The sequence below is a fragment of the Micromys minutus genome (assembly GCF_963924665.1).
Source record: "Micromys minutus genome assembly, chromosome: 14".
Lineage (NCBI taxonomy): Eukaryota > Metazoa > Chordata > Mammalia > Rodentia > Muridae > Micromys > Micromys minutus.
Window position 1 is genome coordinate 41795686 of NC_137983.1, and position 17811 is coordinate 41813496.

At 47.0% G+C, this 17811-nt stretch overlaps 1 protein-coding gene across 1 annotated transcript in view; it reads left to right on the top strand.

Moving 5' to 3' along the window:
* The window catches only part of RAB11FIP1 (RAB11 family interacting protein 1), a gene marked incomplete at both ends in the record, with an annotated part of 28155 nt that extends 11214 nt beyond the window's left edge, over positions 1-16941 (top strand). Inside the window, 4 exons of the mRNA XM_080928378.1 lie at positions 4760-5205; positions 5880-6651; positions 10022-10130; positions 16723-16941. Coding sequence (XP_080784504.1) covers positions 4760-5205; positions 5880-6651; positions 10022-10130; positions 16723-16941 — 1546 coding nt within the window. The remainder of the gene's footprint in view (positions 1-4759; positions 5206-5879; positions 6652-10021; positions 10131-16722) is intronic.
* Positions 16942-17811: the final 870 nt, after the last annotated feature.

Genomic DNA, 17811 nt, shown 5'->3' on the forward strand with positions numbered 1-17811 from the left:
AAGACTAGTCAATAGCCTGGTGGTAGAGCGTTTGCCTTATCGATTCATATACCACACACCCTCACAGGTTTACACACCAACCTCCAAAACGCTTCTGTGAATTCCCCATCACTCTCTCCAGGTTCAGAGGTTCTTTTAATTTCAAAGGACTAGGTTTTAATTGTAACAGTAAAATATAAGCATTAATTTTCTAAATATAATTACAAATTAAGAAGCATATAATAGATGACATACTTTTAGGGGGGATCATTTGACTTTAATTTTTTTTTTGATAAGTGGGGGGACTTTTCATATCATGAGCTTAAAAATAAACTTGCTGCATGAGTTATGGCTGTGGTGCTGCACTCTGCCCTTTGGACAGAAAAATGAGCCCAACCCTGATCCCAAGATAGGCCGTGCTCTGGGCCTATGTGGAAGGTAATGCCGGAACACCTACATTGCTACTTTTTGTTGTGTGGCCATGCTAAGCCCGATTATTTATTAACTACTTCTGTTGGGGGGGGGCAGGAATTAAGTGAATTTTAAAAAAACAGATAATAATAATTTTAAAAACCTGAAAAATGGAGTTGATGGTAATGTTGAAGCCCACAGTCATAATCCGATTCGGAATTCCAGAGGGTGAGTCACTCATGAACTTTGTTAATGGAGTTTTCAGGCTCAAAGCCTGGTCTGGCAGATCAAAGGCTTGTCCACCAGCCCCAGTGTGCCTCTAAAGAGACAAGTAATACTGAAAAACAGGAAAGGGGGTGTGTCCAACATGGCCACAGTGGGAAGAGGTCCAGCTGCCCCCAAGTCTGATTTGAGGTGGGTTTAAGTACAGGGCAAATGGCATGCATCACTAAGCAATCCTGTCATAGTGTGACCCTCCGCCCCCATCATCCAGTAGCATTTCTCTGATCCAGTGTACCTTGTAAGATAGTCATGTGATAAGTTGCCAGGACTGCATAAAATCTCTTCTAGTTGGCACCGAGCTTCACCCTATCCCTTTTCTCAGTGTGAGACTCCTGAGGAAATTTTAATATTTGGGACACAGGTATCTCTTTAGACTATCTTGTCTGACCACAAGAACATAGCTCACAAAATCAACTAAGCGAGGGATCATAGGGGCTCATAGAGAATGTGACAGTCACAGACCCAGTGTGGGTCTGAGCTAAGTCCTTTGCGTATGCATTATGACCTGAAGCTTGCTGTTCTTGTAAGACCCCTGACAGAGAGTGGGGCTGTCTCTGTCTCTTGCCTGCACTAGAGTTCTTTTTTCTCCTACTGGGGTGCCTCGGCCAGCGTTGGTGTGAGGGCATGTGCCTAGTCTTATTGTAACTTGATATGCCCTGTTCAATCGATATCCCTGGGAGGATTGCTGTTTTTTGTTTTGTTTTGTTTTTCCCTTTAAGGGAAACAGGAGGAATAGATCTAGGGAGTAGGAGAAGACTGGGGGGGGGGGGGGAGTAGAGATAGAGAAACTGCAGTCAGGGTGAAATGTATGTAAAAAAATATATAAAAAGAACAAAACAAAAGAACAAAAAGAGTATCTTGTCTGCATCCCGGCACCTTCACGGTGGCTCTCTAGTTAGCCTGATGTGAGGTATCCCTCTCAAACCTGGCCTTTTAACTCCGAACACTAGGTGGCATTTGCCTGGGAGCTTGCTACCTCTGATTGCAAGTCCCCTATTCACACCCCTAAAGGAGCCCCGCTGGCAGAATTCGGGTCCGCTTAACAAAAACAAGCAGCAGGAACAGTCAAGGTGCAGCGGGTTTCCAGAGCCGGCAAGCTTGAGCCGCAGGCACCAGTTGATGGGAAACATTCCTGAGCTGGCTCTAAGTTTGCTTAAAATAAGCACTTTGGCTCAGGAAATCTTTAGAAAGGCAAGCCTGGTCCCAGGAATGGTCTGGTGGCATTCTCTGAAAGTCTCCAAAGTGCTTGCATGCCTAACTGACAGCCTGATGGAGAAGCACCCTTCCCGTGTGCTCTCCCCCACCCCTTCCTGACTGGCCCTGATGCCTGCAGCCCCTGCTGTGGTCATCTGAGCTTCTCCTTTTCAGGTTTCTACAAGAGATATTACAAAAGCCCAAACACCTTTCATCACCAAGGCAACTGTGACTATCAGGGAAGAAAAACACAAATAATCCTCTCAACCTCCTGACAAATATGCAAAGTATTCCAGGCCCGGCCAGGCCCTGGAAAGATAGAGGCTCGTGGGGAGAATTGTTAAAAGACCTGCGACTTCCATCAGTGGCTGTTCCTCCCCCACCACTCTTTCACAGCTGCGTCTCTAAAACCTGGAAAGATTTCTCTTTGCCAGTCCTGGCCGGCATCTCGCATCACTTTGCTGGTCCTGGCTGTGTTTCTTGATGCACTTAAAGTTTTTCCTGGCAGTTTTCTGTGCTAGATCTTTTGGGGGTCATTTTACAGGTTATGGCTGGTGGCGAGCTAGGCTGGAGTCTTCCTTTCTCCTTTTACTTTGGGATATTTAGATTGAAAGTGTACAGGCTGGGCTTTCGCTCTGTATTAGAGCACTTGCCTACCATCCCTAGCGCGCGCCCGAGCACTCAATCCTGTGCGCATGCGCACAACCAGTAGCATGGTGGAAAGCGGCTCAGACTGCCCAGAAAGAATTTGAAAATGAATCAGGAGAACAAGCTTAAAACAAGCTTCTTGGTCAAGGACAATGGAGAGGAACTCAGAGAGTGCAGAATCCGTGCCATGTTCTTCAACAGCGTTCGAACTGTAGCAATTTCTAAGCTTCGTTTCCTTCGCCTGTAAAGTGAACCCAGTACCCACTACTTGCTGTTCTGTGAGGCGCAAAATGCAGGAGAGTGCTGCTTGAGGGTTAGCGTCCTACTTGTCTGTGTGCAGAATGAGTCAAATAGCTGGGGGAGGTGGGGGTGGAGGATTGGCCTTTGCTGAGCTATAGTCGAAGGTGAGAGAGGAAGTTGTGCTCATTTGGACAAAACCATCATTTCCTTCAAGTCCGGGCCCTAAGCTTTTAAGTAGGTCACTGAAGGAAAAAAAAAAGTAAGTTCTCCATTTGTGAGGTGGCCTGTGGGTGGCTCTCTGGAGGCCAGGTATTAATGGCCTGCAGTGAATTGGGCTCCCAGTTCACTAGAGATCAGGTTTCCAGAAAGAAAATGAATGCCAAGGAGAATCCCCTTTCCGAAGTTTGCAGTCAGGATATGTCTGGTACCCTGTCGTTTGCCATATCGTATCTTGAAGTAGTTTGCAAAGGACCATGTAAAATGTTTGATGTTTGCAATATTCTTTTTTGATAGCTAAGTCAGACATGAGTGCTTCCTGGTCAGGCTTTCATTATGTCAAGTTGTAATAAAATAAAATTATATAATTGCATAATGTAAATTACATAATATGAAATATAATAAAAACTATATAATAACTTAGCGGCCCTTATTGAAGGAAAATATGACATTGGATCTCCCCCCCCCCAAGACATGGTTTCTCTGTGTAGCCATGGCTGTCCTTGAACTCACTCTGTAGACCAGACTGGCCTCAGTCCCAAATTCTGGGATCAAAGGTGTGTACCACTACTGCCTGGCTAAACATACCAGAATTTTTAACAAAGAAAAGAAAACACACACACAAAGCAAAAACACAAAATTAGAAGCCCTAGTATATAAGCAAAAGGTCAGTAAGGTCAAAAAAATCTCTAGACAAAGCAACATGAGACTAAAGGTCCTCAGAAATACTACCGAGATAATTTGTGTTGGCTAATACCACTGGGCATGGGGCCGTGGCACCTGTGCATTGAGTGTGGTTTGTATATCCAGGGAGATTCCCGTGGAGAAACTAATGTTTCCTTTGCAAGTGGTTGTCAGCTGGAGATAGCTTTTGGTTAGGGTGAGGACTTGTGTCCACTTCCCCATCTGGCTTGAACCTGAGCACGCCCTGTATATATGTTTATGTGTATCAGTCCTGTTATCTCAGAGGCCTTCTATATTCCCCATTCCCTCTGGCTTTTATAATCTTGCCGCCTCCTTTTCCACAGAGTTCCCCGAGCCAAGGGGAGAGATGGAGACCTCCACTGAAGACTTAGTGGCCAAGATCTTTCACTGTCTGTATGTTGTCCAGTTGTGGGTCTCTGTCAGTTCCTGCCTTTGTTTGTTCTGTTTTTTTGTTTGTTTTGTTTTGTTTTTGAGGTAGGGTCTCATATTGTAGCCCTAGCTGACCTGGGACCTATATATACAGACCAGGCTGGCCTCAAACTCACAAAGACCTGCCTGAGGTAGGGTCTTGTAGTTTCTAAGCTGGCCTGAAGCTCCTACCATGCCCACTGCCCCAATAGCTGGGACTCCAGGCCTGCATGTCAGTGCCAAGTTCTTTATTTTTAGAAATAACTCATTACTGGGTTGTTATTCTAGCCGATTTTAGGGACTGAGGGTGGAACTCAGTGGTTACCTGTATAGTATGCTCAAGGCCCTGGGTCTAACCCCTAGTAAGATGAGTACACCAAGTACACCAGACTGCCTTTGTCTAGCATATGGGCAAAACAACTTAGAAATAAATGTTCAGGGCCGGGACCAAGTGTTCTGTGGTGTGTTCTGCATGACAACCTCGTTCAGTCCCTTGCGCTGCAGAAATGAACGGATAAATAAAGGCGAAGCTCTCTACTAACCCCCTTCATTGAGACAGAGTAGAAGAGCGTTTGTGTGAGAGGTTAGAAGAGCAGAGAGGAGAGGCTGCTGATGGGAGCAGGCGCCCTGCTGGAGCTGCTTCCATCCAGAGGTAACTCGTCCTTTCCTCCTTTAGATGGTACACCTTGAAGTCCAAACCGGGAAAGAAGGAGAAAGAGCGGGGAGAAATCGAGGTCGACATCCAGTTTATGAGAAACAACATGACAGCCAGCATGTTTGACCTCTCCATGAAGGATAAGTCTCGGAATCCCTTTGGAAAACTGAAGGACAAGATCAAAGGGAAGAATAAGGACAGCGCCTCGGACACCGCCTCAGCCATCGTCCCCAGCACCCCGACACCCTCGGTAGACAGTGATGACGAGTCCTTCTCGAAAGACAAGAAAAAGAAGTCAAAGATCAAGACTTTGTTTTCCAAGTCGAGTTTGCAGAAGACGCCTCTCTCCCAGTCCATGTCTGTCCTACCCACTTCCAGGCCAGACAAAGTCCTGCTGCGACCCGGAGACTTCCAGTCCCGGTGGGGTGATGACGACAATGAGGACGAGTCCTCCTCCGCCTCGGATGGTGAGTTCCTGTCTTTGCTCGCTCACCCACCTCCTTAACCCTGAACTGGATAATTTGGACTTCAGCTTCAATTACTGAATTCCTCTTAGTGGCCAGGTTCTGATACTCTCGTCAGGTACATGGCCTTTTCCATTGGTTTAATACTGGATTTCTTAAATTGTTCACTGATGCTTCAGGTATCTTCCTATTAATTACCCTGATTGGAAATGTGTCCAGATGTTGAACAGATTGACAGATGCCACTACCCATTGCAACTGCTCATCCCCACCCCCACCCCCGTCTCTTCCTATCTTTGCAAAGCTGAGGCTCAGGACACCATCACTGGCCAATGCCCCAAATCCTTCACTTGTTTTTTTTTTTTGTTTTTTTTTTCTGTTCTTTTTTTCATTATGAGAGATTGAATCCCAGAGCCTTGCAGGATAATAGACAAATGCTTTAACTCCAAGCTATATCGTAAGCCTCAGTTTTATTTAATTGTGTGTTTGTGTGCAAGCATTCATGTGTGTGTTCGCACATGTGTATGTAGGTCAGAGGATAGCTTGTGGGTGGTCAGTCCTCTTGACCATTCGGGTCCTGGGAATTTAACCAAGGTCACTAGGCTTCATGGTACATTTCTGTACTCACTGAACTTCCTCTTCAGCACTTACCCCTTTCGCTGTTTCTTTTCTTCCCAGTCCTGTCCCACAAGCGAACGTCCAGTGCAGACCATACACAGTCGAACCAGTCCAGCTTCAGCCTTCCTAAGAAAGAAGGGCTCTCCTTCCTTGGGGGCCTTCGGTCCAAGAATGACTCGCTTTCCCGATCTAACGTCTGTATCAACGGAAACCATGTTTACATGGAACAGCCAGAGGCCAAGAGTGAGATCAGGGAGAGCAGCCCTTCTAATTCCCCACCCCCACAGGGCTTCAGGAAGAAGCATTTGTTCTCATCCACTGAAAACCTGGCTGCCCGGTCTCCTAAGGAACCAGGGGAAGGAGATGGCATGTCCTCTGACCGGCGACTGTCCGACTCTTTCACCAAGGACTCCACGAAGGCCATGTCTTTGCCATCCTACCGATCTCTGACCAGTGGGGACAGTAGAGAGAGCGTGTCTCCAGCAAACATGGAGGCTACCAAAGAAACAAAAGACAGCAAGAAGCAGGAGAGCAAGAAGTCCTCTTTGCTTTCTCTGGTAACAGGAAAGAAAGATGTGGCTAAAGGCAGTGAAAGCGAACCTCTTCCCACTGTCTCAGAGACAGAGAGGGAAAGGAAAGGCATGCTTGTGGAAGCCCAGCTGCGGGAAGAAGATCTGGTGAGAAGACCCGAGAAAGATGTACCCATTGCCTCCCAGAACCCCTTTGAGGACGTGCAGATCTCAGACCCGGAAGCCAGCCCAGAGTCTAAGTCTGAACCGAAACCACCAGTTCCTGCTGCAAGGGCTCCCCAGACCAAAGCTGTGAAGCCTAGGTGAGTCTTAATTTTTTACATATGGGACCATTCTCTGCTACTACCTCCGCTAAAACAAACCTGGTCAGTCTCAGGATGTGTGTGCAAAGGTTTGCTAGTCTTCAGTCATTTGAACCAGTCAGCTCTGCTGGCCTGGCCTGCTCAGCACAAAGGGCAGGGCTGTTTCCCAGCCCAAAGCCACAGCATGCATAAGTGAAGGTCTTCCTCAGTGAGCTAAGCAGACTCCAGAGAAAGGGGACTGTGGCCAACTCTGAGCGTGTGAATTGAGCATGCATGGTTGCGGTGGGCACATAGGACCTGTGTTTTAAGTTTTTAGTGCATGCTGTCCTGTGGTACTTGGGGTCAGTTTGCTGGTGTGAGAGATCTTGGTCGACCTGTTAGTGCTCCTGTGACCATCCTCTCTCTCCTCTGTTCCTGATCATAAGAGGCTGCCTAAGCCTGAAGGAGCTTCTGCCTTTCTGAGTGACTCACATTGACCTTTCTCTGGAATGGGGGTGGGGAGACAAACTGGGGATTCGGCAACAGATGCACTTTTTCTTCAGAATCCATCCTTGTCACCTTCTATTTCTCTGAGCTTTTTAGATGCTTTTTGTCCTGTCATAGCCCATTCTTGAGACTGAATATATATCACTGAAAGAAACTGTAGGCTGAATCTTTCCATTTGCATTACAACAGATCCTTGTGTGACAGGTATGCTTGGTACTAATCAGTGTCTTTCTGGGGAGAATATGTCTCAGTTGTGGAGGATTCACATAGCCTGTATGGGGCCCTGGCTTTGATTCCCCAGCACCAAGGAAAAACACAATGATCAGTTTGTATATCAAGAATTGCTGATTACTTGACCTTGAACATTAAAAACCTGTCCTCCTTAAGAACTATTTTTATATGTGTCTTGAAATGCATTTGCAACTGACCTGCAGATTTTTATTTTGTCCTTTTTGCAGACTGGAAGTTTCTCCCGAGACTCAACCCAAAGCTAGGCTTCCTTCCTCTGACTCTGCTCACTTTGCCCCTTTTCTCTCTAGCTCTACTCAGGCTCCTGGCCTTTCTGACTTGAGCTGTGACTCAGAGACGAAGTTCTCTGAAAGTCCTTCTGCCTCCTCTTTCTCATCTCCCGTAGCAGCTCCCATCTCCACATCCACTCCAATCGAACACTGGCCCACAGGCCAGGGTGAGGCCGATGCTGAAGAACCTTCTCTGCTCCCTAGAGCAGGCTCTAACCTAACACCAGCTACAAGCACTGGCTCTTCTGCCTGGGGATCACCCTGTGAACAACCTCCTACACGTGTGTGGAAGGGGACTGAAGACTCCTCAGGGGGTAAGGCCAGAGAGACAGGCACCAGGAAGGAAGCCAGCAGTGAGGAATTGGGAAAGACCCTCATAGGGCAGTGTGAAGAACTTGTGAGGATTCCTTTTCCACCTCAGGAGGCCCAGGAAGTACCCTTAGCGCTTTCTCTAAGTGGTGGCAGAATTGTAAGCCCTGCTGAGAGGCCTCCCACGGCGTCTCGGTCTTCTGTGGATAATGTTCATGATGTTGGAATGACTACTGCAGTCAAAGAAGCACCGCTCCCTCTTGGAGAGGAAGAGGTGGCCTCCTCATTTTACAGCGTAGCTCAGAAACATGAGGAGATGCATCAGAATGCTGGCAGAGGGCAAAAAAAGGTCAAGAAACGTGTGTCTTTTTCTGAACAGCTCTTTGTGGAAGAAACAGGAGGACCCACTAGGCTTGAGGAAGAGGAGGAGGACAAAGGTCATCTCCAGCAGCTGACACAGGAAGGGCCTGCTGCTAGAAGCATGCCCCGTGCAGGGTCTCCAGGGCCGGCCCACACAGAAGGCCCAGGACAGGAACCTGCGACCATGGAAGCTCAGCCCACCATCTCTTCTGAAAGCGAGAGTTTCTGGGAAGACCCCCAAAGTGAAGTCAGCCCAGCAAGCAGTACCCAGCTTTTGAGGGGCGAGGAGAGGGATGACCTCATGACTCCCTGTCAGAGCAAAGCCAGCGATCATGAAGGCCTGCTCTCTAACCCCCTGAGTGACCTTCCATCTGCCTCGGATGTGAAATCTCCTATCATGGCCGATCTGAGCTTGTCTCTTCCGTCTATTCCCGAAGTAGCATCGGATGATGAAAGAGTCGATGAGGCTGGAGATGGAGGAAAGGGAGCGATGCTGGTTGATCTAGAAGCAGGAGTTTCACCCTTGAATGTGTCCCCTTCCATTCTGGAGTCGGCAGGGGGGGCTAGTGGCAGGGTGCAGGAGTCAGTGCCCATGAAGAATCAGTGTGACTCTGGGCCCCAAGTTCCCTCAAGTGTGAATGGGCAGCTGCCAGGCCCTGGGACTGTTGAGGAAGAGAAGCTGAAGGGAAGTGGGAGGCCAGGTTCGCCTCTGTGTGTATCCCAGGACTCTCCTGTGCACAGCCCCTCACTGGCTGAGACCCCTCCCGCCGCACACTCTTCCCCCAGCTCTCCATCTTCCGACACTCACCGAGCCGGTGTGGCAGAATGTTACACACAAGCCACAGCAGGTGGCTCTGCTAGCAAAGTTGAGAATTTTGGCAAGAAGAAGCCGCTTCTACAAGCCTGGGTCACACCCTCAGAGATACATCCGGTCCCAGCTCAGCCAAGTGTGGGAGCTGGGGCAGCCAAGCACAGGTGAGACATGATGGGAGACGGTTTTGTTCGTTTACTTTGCTTTTACCTGACCATGCCTTCAAACCAAATGGATGTCCTGACGTCAGAATGTGCCTGCTTTGCCGGCAAGGCTTGTCACACAGGGGCTGTGTACTTTGTGCTTGGAATAACTCAAGACCCAGCTATGTGGATAGCAAGGACTTAGTCATCTTCAAAGTTAGCTTAGGAATGTTTCTACAGTGTGATGGAGTTTTGTAGCTCTGGAAGCGTGGGAGTATTGTGTCTCCAGGGTCTGACAAGCCAGCTGAGACGGATCGGTAGAACATAGCAATGCTGAAAGTTCTGTGAGAGCTTTCCTACGGCAGAGCCCCTCGTCTAGTGTGTAGCGTAACCTCCGAGGATAATAAGCTATCGTTCTTTCTGTCTTCTTTACTATTAATATTGTTTTATTTTAATTAATTAAAAAAATTTTTTTTGCAGTGCTGGAGATGGAACCTGAGCTCTTTTGCCCATAACCAGACTGAGGCACTTAGAGTCTGCCAGGACACCCTGGCCAGGGATGTGCGTTACTGGTTGTGTGTGGCTGTCTGGTCCCGATTCCTTTGAATCCTACAGGAACTAAGGCGTGAGCTGGACTTGCGGCCTCCCCTCTTTCTGTCCGTCTTGCAGGCAGCAGTCTTTGAGATGGGTACTTCTCAGCTTTGTGGTTACTGGAGGTTTAAGGGTTCTTTTCTTGTCTCTAGGCCTCACCCCGTGAAGCCGATGAACACAACAGCCACCAAGATTACAAACTCTAGTTTGGGAACCGCCACTGTCATCAGTGAGAACCTGATCAATGAGGCCCTCTTGAAGGTGAGAGTCCAGAGAGGGCGGCGTGTTTGTTAAGACTGCAGATGTGCAGCCACCTATGCTCAGTGCAGTTGCAGCTACACTGAAGGCTGGTGTCGGGACAGCTCGTCAGTGTGGGGCTAGCCTGGGCAACAGAGCAAGATGCTATTGGACAAACCTCAGCAAAAGATTAAGTACTTGGCCAGTAGGCAGTTATGGAAATTACTCTGGTGTCTCTGGAGTCTGGGTAACCTCTGAGAGGCTCTAGACTTTGGGTTGACTGTGATTAGTTATTTCTTACTGAATTCTTTTTTTTTTTTTTAAGATTTATTTATTATATATAGCTGTCTTCAGACATACCAGAAGAGGGCATCCGATTTCATTACAGATGGTTGTGAGCCACCATGTGGCTGCTGGGAATTGAACTCAGGACCTCTAGAAGAGCAGTCAGTGCTCTTAACCACTGAGCCATCTCTCTTCAGCCCACTGAATCCTTTTTTGTCTTTAGCAGTGTGAGTCTGTCAAATACAGTTGCACTTTATTTTGTTGCTCTGTAAAGACAGGGTTTCCGTAGCCCCAGCTAGCCTAGAACTCACTGTGTAGCCCAGGTTGCCTCAAACTCATGTCTCAGCCTCCTGAGTGCTGGAGTTATAGGCAGGTGCCGCCACATCACCTGACACTTTTTTTTTCTTAATATTTCCCCCATCTATTTTTTATCTCTAGGCAAACATAAAATTCTTGATACAGATGTTCTGAGTTTTGTTTCTCAGAAATAGTTCCCAACATTTAAAAAGTTGCAGAAATAGTACAGGGAGCTCCTGCGGCCTTCATCTGGGTTCACCCCCACCCCTGTACACGCTGGACCCAGTTTGCCTTTTCTCCTCCTGTTCCTCCCTCTCCCTCCTACTCTTTCTCTTTCTGCCTCTGCATGCGTCCATTTTATCCATACCGTAGGAAAGGAAGTTCTGTGCTTAAGTTCACTTCTGTGTGTGAATCATGTGTGTGTGTGCATGTGTCTCTGTGTGTGCATGTGAAGGCCAGAAGTGATGGTCAGGTAACCACCTTTCTCATAGCTCTTCACCTTTTGCTCTTTTTCTCTTTTAAATAATGTTTTTGCATACAATGTATTTTGATCCAGGTTCCTCCTAACTCCTTCCTTCCCAGATCCTCCCCACTCATCCAACTCCATGCCCACTTTCTCTTTACACATTTAGGCAAATAAAACAAAATGAAAACCAGAATTAAAAGAAAAACTTACACACACACACACACACACACACACACACAAAAAACATAAAATTGGAAACATAAAAGCAAATGATCAGCAGGGTTTAAAAACAAGAAACCCAGATAAAGCAATGAGACCAAAACAAAGTCTACAAAAAATATTATTGTTCATTTTGAGTTGGCCATTTACTGCTGGGCATGGGGCTTGTGCTCCAGATGGGTTTGTGTACCCAAGGAGACTCCCTTGGAGAAACTAATTTTTCCAAGTGGTTGTCAGTTGGAGATAGCTTTTGGTTGGTGTGGGGACTTGTGTCCATTTCCTCTCTCAGTGCCGGGAGGCGCCTGGCTTGAACCTGAGCGTGCTGCTAGTCTGTAGGAGAACATGCGTGTCAGTCCCGTGTCTAGAAGGTCTTTTGCTATCCTTCGTCCCCTCTGACTCTTCCGCTCTTCCTGCCTCCTCTTCCACAGGGTTCCCTGAGCCCTGAGGGGAGGGATTGTCCAGTTGTGGACAGGGATCTATAGTGGAGGAAGAATGTCATTAGGAGTCACTTTATTGCTGTGTTCCTTTAGCAGAGCAGTAGTGTTTGGTTTTCCCCGGGTCCATGGCCTATATCCAGTCTCAGGTTCTTCACTGCTGCAGCAGCATAAGACATGGGTTCCAGCTCTCACTGCTGCAGCAGTGTAAGACATGGGTTCCAGACAGGAAGCAAGTTTGTAATCCAATCAGATAGTGGCTCGTAACTCCCACAACTTAGATGTCTCTCTCCCTGGTTATCCTGGAACTATGTAGCCCACGCTGGCCTCAAACTCATATCTATCTGCCTCTGCCTCCCAAGTGCTGGGCTTAAATGCATGCACCAGTGTGTTTGAGACAGGGTTTCTCTGTGTAACCCTGGAAGGCTGGCCTCAAAGTCACAGAGATCAACCTGCCTCTGCCTCCCAGGTGTTGAGATTAAAGGCATGAGTCACTGCACCCACCTGTCACAATATGTTTTGTTTGAACTCTTCATCCATGATGGGCATCTAAGTTTTTTCCATCTTCTGGCTATTAACATGAACGGTGGTGAATGGGCAAGTATCTCTGTTGTAGGATGTAGACTCTTTTGTGTATGTGCCTAAGAGTGGTTTGCCTGGATATTAAGCTCCACCTCCCTGAGGAACCGTCATGCCTGTTTCTATAGCGACTGTACACGTTTGCACTCCTAACAATAGAGGACTGTCCCACATCCCCATCCTTATCCTCCACATCCTCAGCAGCACGAGCTGTCATCTGTTTTATTGATCTTAGCCATTCTGACTGACGTAAGATGAAATCTCAGAGTTTTTATTCGCATCTCCCTGATGATTAAGGATGTTGAACATGTCTTTGTTTTCTGGTGATTTGTTTGATCTTTTGTGAATTCTTATTTAGTTCCTACTCATTTTTTAATTAGGTTTGGTTTGAGATAGTTTTTTTTTTTTTTTTTTTTTCACATAGCCTTGGCTGTTTTGAAACTCTCAATAGACCAGGCTGGCCTCGAACACCAAAATCCACCTGTTTCTACCTCCCCAGGTGCTGGGATTAAAAGTGTGTGCCACCACTGCCTAGCCTAGAATCTTCTAATGATTGCAAAGTTGTGGATATATTCTTTACTCTTTGATTACAGAATTCATGTTGAGATGTATTTTTTTTAAATGTGCATATATGTGTTTCACCACATATATGTGTGTGTATTACATGCTTGCCTGGTGCCCACAGGACCAGAAGAGGGCATTAGATCCCCTGAAAGTGGAATTAAAGATGATTGTGGGCCACCATGTGGGAACTGAACCCATGTTTTCTGCAAGAGCAATAACAGAGCTCTTGATCACTGAGCTATCTCTTCAGTCCCATGGTTCTTGCTTTTTGAGACAAGGTTTCATATAGCCCAGGCTAGCCATTAACTGAGGTTAGAGGAATGTGTCCTTACAACCAGCATGTGGCACCAAATGATCTCACGCCCTCTTCTGGCCTCTATGGGCACATACACTTGTGTACACAGATAAACATAGACATAATGAAAAATAAAACAAAAAAAATATTTTTTAAGAAATGTTATATGTAATTGTGAGAGTCGAAAATGACAACTATCTAGCGCTACAGTGAGGATTAAAATATACTGGAATTATACTTTTCTAAAATCAATCTAAAGTAAAATTTAATGACACTTACAGAATGATAACAAACAAAAAAAGGCTATTCTCGGGGAGATGGCTCATCTATAAATGCACTCTCTACCAAGCCTGACGAGCTGAGTTCAGTCCCTGGAACCTACGAAGTAGGAGAGAACTGAGTTTGTCCCTCAGTTTGTCCTCTGACCTGTATGTATGTGCCATGGCTCATACATACTCCCCACTTGGAAAATAAGTAAGTGTAATCATAATGTAGTATCTTCTTAAGTTTTATTTATTTATTTTTAATTTATTATATCTAAGTACACTATCGCTGTCTTCAGACACACCAGAAGAGGGCACCAGATCCCATTACAGATGGGTGTGAGCCACCATGTGGTTGCTGGGATTTGAACTCAGGACCTCTGCAAGAGCAGTCAGTGTTCTTAACCACTGAGCCATTTCTCCAGCCCATAATGTAATATTTTTAACTTAAAAAAGTGCAATGAAACTATACTCTGCTTAATGTCAACATTATAAAACATACCTGTAGGTTGATGTCAAGGGGATACATGATTGGACATGTAGAGAGTGGGGCAGGGACAAAGTTTTTGTAAAAGGTTAACTTTATTTACCACAACACATACCATTTTAAGAAATAAATAAAAGGAAAGGGCTAGGATTTAATTCAGTTAGATAGAGTTGTTGCCTAGTAATTAATGAAGTTCCTTAAGATCACATAAACTGGGTATAATAGCAAATGCTTGTAATCAAAGCCCTGGGGAAGAGACAGGAAGATCATAAGTTAAAAGCCATCGCTGACTACAAAGGTAGTTTGAGATCAGCCTGAGCTACGTGAGACTTTGTCTCAAAAAGAAAAGAAGAGAACCCTGGGTGTGTTGGCACATGCTTGGGAAGTAGAGGCAGGAAGCTCAGGAACTCAAGACCAGCATGGACTACCTGAGACTGTTCCAGAGAGGAGGGGAGAGAGAAGGAAGAGACGGAGAGGACAGAGCAGCTGTGGATTTAGTAATGCTGGGCCTTGCCCTTGTACACACACATTCTGTCGCCAAGCCTCACACTTGACCACTAATCAGTGTTTCTTAATAACACTCTTTAGAGTGTAGAGGTGTGGTCTGAAAACCCTGAGGACATGTTTCTTGGTGTGAAGTATCAATGGATATACCCTTTCTGCTAGTGGCAAAATGCATCTGACATGTTAGCTTTCCTCCATGCCTTTTTATGGAGACAGGGTCTCACTCTGTAGATCTGATGGGCCTGGAACTCTTGCTGTAGACCAGACTGGCCGCTACGGATCTCCCTCTGCCTCCGGAGTGTGAGCACTACAGCCGGCCTCTTCATACCGCTTAACACAATTTAGTAGTGTCGAGTATATTCACATAGTGTCCAGAACACTTCGAGACATAGACATGATACTGACTTTTGCATTGTTTGTTTGTTTTTTTGAGATATTGTCTTACTGTAGCCCAGGCTGGCCTAGGGTATGATACAGGCTAGCCTCAAACTCAAGATCTCTTGCCTTCGTCTTCTTGGTGCTAGGATTACCAGTGTGTACCATGATGCCAGGTTTGAATCCAGTTTTGGAAGTCAGACCTAGAGCGCCTCGAGGGGTTGTAGCTCTGTGGTAGAATGCTTGCCATGGCCAAAACCCTGACTCTAACCCCTAGCAGCAGGAACAGAAACAGACTCAAGGGTATACCCCCTCTGAATATATGTCCTCAACAAGAAGAAACAAAGAAAACGGGAGTAGGGGAGGGAGAAGCCTGCATCTTTGTTACTCATGCACCACCTGACCTGGATTCAAGCTTGCTCTGGGAACACAGTAGCATGTGCTTCTGGGCCAGCCGGTGAGAGAGTGGGCTCCTGGATTCCTCTCCAAGGGCAGTTTGCTCCCTGGATGGGGTAGAGGCTTCGGTGCTGTTGTTGAGCTTCTAGTGTTGGTTCTGCTCCATTCTGCTCAGGGCTGGTAGGCTCTTAATTTATTGGTCTTTCTGGTAGAAGGTGAAGGTGGCATGTGCCCGGGGCAAAAACTATTTACTGCCTTGGAGTTCTTCAGGTAAAAACCACCTTGAGTTGCTCTGGAGTCTTGTTTCCTACCGCCTGTAAATCTGCTAAGCTGCAGCTCAGCTGCGCGGTCCTTCCTCCCACTCCCTGAGACCTTGGAGTGACTTGTTACTTCTCATTGACTCTTATCTCTCACTTCCTTCTGGCTCAAGACTGACTCTTGTGCTCACAGTTAGAGCCCGCTTATCCCAGATGATAAATGCCTGTTAAAAGCAACTGTTCCGGGTACATCCTCCTATCGGAACAGTGAGTCTCTGAGAAAGGCCACCATGTACCCAAAGATTGTGTGCTCCGGTGACATGGAAGGTCAGTAGCCTGGTGGTGCTTGGCTTTAGCTACTCTTGTTTTCCGAGTGTGGAGTAGCTTTTGGTGGGATCTCAGAGGGAGCTCGGGGCTAGCAGACTGGGCTGACTGGCAGTCACCCTGCTGTGTTGGCCATGTGTGCTCCCCTAAGTCTTCTTTCTGGTCCACCTTGGGACTTGTCCCATTTTTGCATTGGTGGCTGGTTGCATGACTAGTTTTTTTCAAGGCTGGTTTCAAACTTGAGAGGTCAAGTCCGGCCACCCTCGTCTCCCAAGTAGCTGGGCTCAGGCATGTACACCTGGGACTGACTGATGGAACGATTACCAGATACCATAGGACCTCACTGTGTTTCTTCTCTCTTTCCTTTATTTTTACGTATGTGGTTGCTATGCTTGCGTGTATGTCTGTGTGTGTCCGTGTGTGTGGTAGTTATGAGCCACCATGTTAGTGCTGGGAACTGAACCAGCGTCCTCCGAAAGTTCCTGACGTGTACCTCCACAGAGTCAAGACCAGAGGTGTGAGAACCGTAAACCAAGTAAGGTTCCTACTCTTTGGTGCTAGGGGTCAATCCTGGGGCCTTTACACAAGACAGGCAAATATTCTGCTAGTAAGCTGCACCAAGGCCCCTGGTTTTTTTACATGTTTTTCAAAGGATCATAAAGCGAAATCAAAAAAAGCACGTAACCAACCCAGACCCGCTCTACAGACGCCACTGCCAGCCACCTGGTTTCATCCTTTTTGAAAGTGGATTTATAAGCCAGGTGTGGTGGTGCACCTTTAATCACACTTGGGAGGTAGAGGCAGGCTGACCTCTGTGAGTGCGGTGCTCTTCTGACTTGTAACCCTTTCCCTCTTCCTTCCCTCTCCCAAGAAATACCAGCCCTCGGATCCCGCCTTTGCCTATGCACAGCTGACCCACGATGAGCTGATTCAGTTGGTCCTCAAACAAAAGGAAACCATCAGCAAGAAGGAGTTTCAGGTGCGGGAGCTGGAGGACTACATCGACAACCTGCTCGTCAGAGTCATGGAGGAGACCCCCAACATCCTCCGGGTGCCGTCGCAGATGGGCAAAAAGGCTGGAAAGATGTGAACTTTGGGAAGGAAACGGATGTTTGTAAACTTGTTTCCACTGCCTCTCGAGCTCAGGGGTGTGGTCGGCCTAGTGACAGTCACACAGACTGTGTGCATCACCTGTCAAGAGTTAATTCTAGTTGAAACCAGGTTAATTATTACAATGAGTCTTTTACTATACACTTCCCAGCGTTTAATTTTTAAATGCCACTGTGCCTTTGGCTAAACTGTAAATGTAAGATTTGATCCCCTGTATTTTTAACCCCAGGTTTAATCCCTCTGATACTGAGCTCTTCAGGTATGTCTCCTCCGAGGAGGAGGCAGACTTAGGGCGAGATGAGAGAGACTTTGCAGTGGGTGCTGTTCCCGCTTTCTTGGCCTTTGAGCAGGTCGGGTGAGGCAGATGCTCAGTTTTTAATTCAAGTAAACGCCTAGGACTTGAGGGTGCTGGGATTACAGCTGTGTTTGATGCCTTCTGGTTGGAGCACAGTTGCTTACAGAAAGCCTCTGAGCATGCTTCTTAGGTATAATATGCCTTTTCCAATTCCCACTACCCTCTAGCCTTAAAAGTATGCCCTTTGTGTGTGTGTGTGGGGGGCAGATACAGCTAAGTGGGTCAAGTGCTTGCACTACAAGCCTGAGGGTCTGCATTTGGACTCTTAGCATCCACGCAAAAGCCAGGAGTAGAGGCACATGCCTGGGGGAAAGGGGGTTGGCTGGGGGAGGGCAGAGCCAGGCAGATCTCAAGGGCTCACCGGAAACCTCAGGATCAGGGAGGGACTGTCTCAAACAATAAAATAAAAAGCTGCCAGAGATCTTTGCCCTTCATGTGCTTCCACAAAGGTGAGCACACCCCACACATGTGTACACAGGCACGTGCACGTACACA